This window comes from Aulostomus chinensis, chromosome 5 (genome assembly GCF_037954235.1).
Source record: "Aulostomus chinensis isolate RoL2024-O1b breed Wild chromosome 5, RoL_Achi_v1.0, whole genome shotgun sequence".
Classification (NCBI taxonomy): Eukaryota; Metazoa; Chordata; class Actinopteri; order Syngnathiformes; family Aulostomidae; genus Aulostomus; species Aulostomus chinensis.
In genome coordinates, this window is record NC_141324.1 from 15,890,100 (window position 1) to 15,890,625 (window position 526).

The 526-nt window shown below is 62.9% G+C and overlaps 1 protein-coding gene across 1 annotated transcript in view; it reads left to right on the forward strand.

Moving 5' to 3' along the window:
• onecut3b (one cut homeobox 3b) overlaps positions 1-526 on the forward strand; it is a 13,911-nt gene continuing 13,385 nt past the window's right edge. Inside the window, exon 1 of the mRNA XM_086203461.1 lies at positions 1-526. This exon is cut by the window's right edge and continues 555 nt beyond it. Coding sequence (XP_086059587.1) covers positions 1-526 — 526 coding nt within the window.

The window sequence follows — 526 nt, forward strand, 5'->3', positions numbered from 1 at the left end:
ATGGAGCTCACCATGGAGAATCTTCACAGCATCTCCTCGCACTCCCAGGTGGGGGACCTCATGAGCTCTCCGCACGCGCGACCCTCGCCGTCCCCCAGCTCAACTCCCCGGAATCTGGTCTCGCACGCTCCCGGCGCGCGGTCAGCCATGGTTTCCGGCATGACCTCCATCCTGGAGGGCTCCGGTGGGGACTACAGGACAGACCCGTCCGCGCTGTCTGGACACCTTCACCCGTCTATCAGCATGTGTGAGACCGGGATGAGCCTTAGCAACACGTACACCACCCTGACCCCCCTGCAGCATCTACCTCCGATATCCACCGTCTCGGATAAGTTTCACCACCCGCACTCACACCACCATGCTGCCGCCCATCAGCGACTCTCCGCGGGGAACGTCAGCGGCAGTTTCACGCTGATGCGAGACGACCACCGGGGGCTCGCCTCCATGGGCAATCTTTACAATCACTACCCCAAAGAGATGTCCGTGTCCGGGATGGGCCACGGCTCGCTCTCCCCACTGTCCAGCG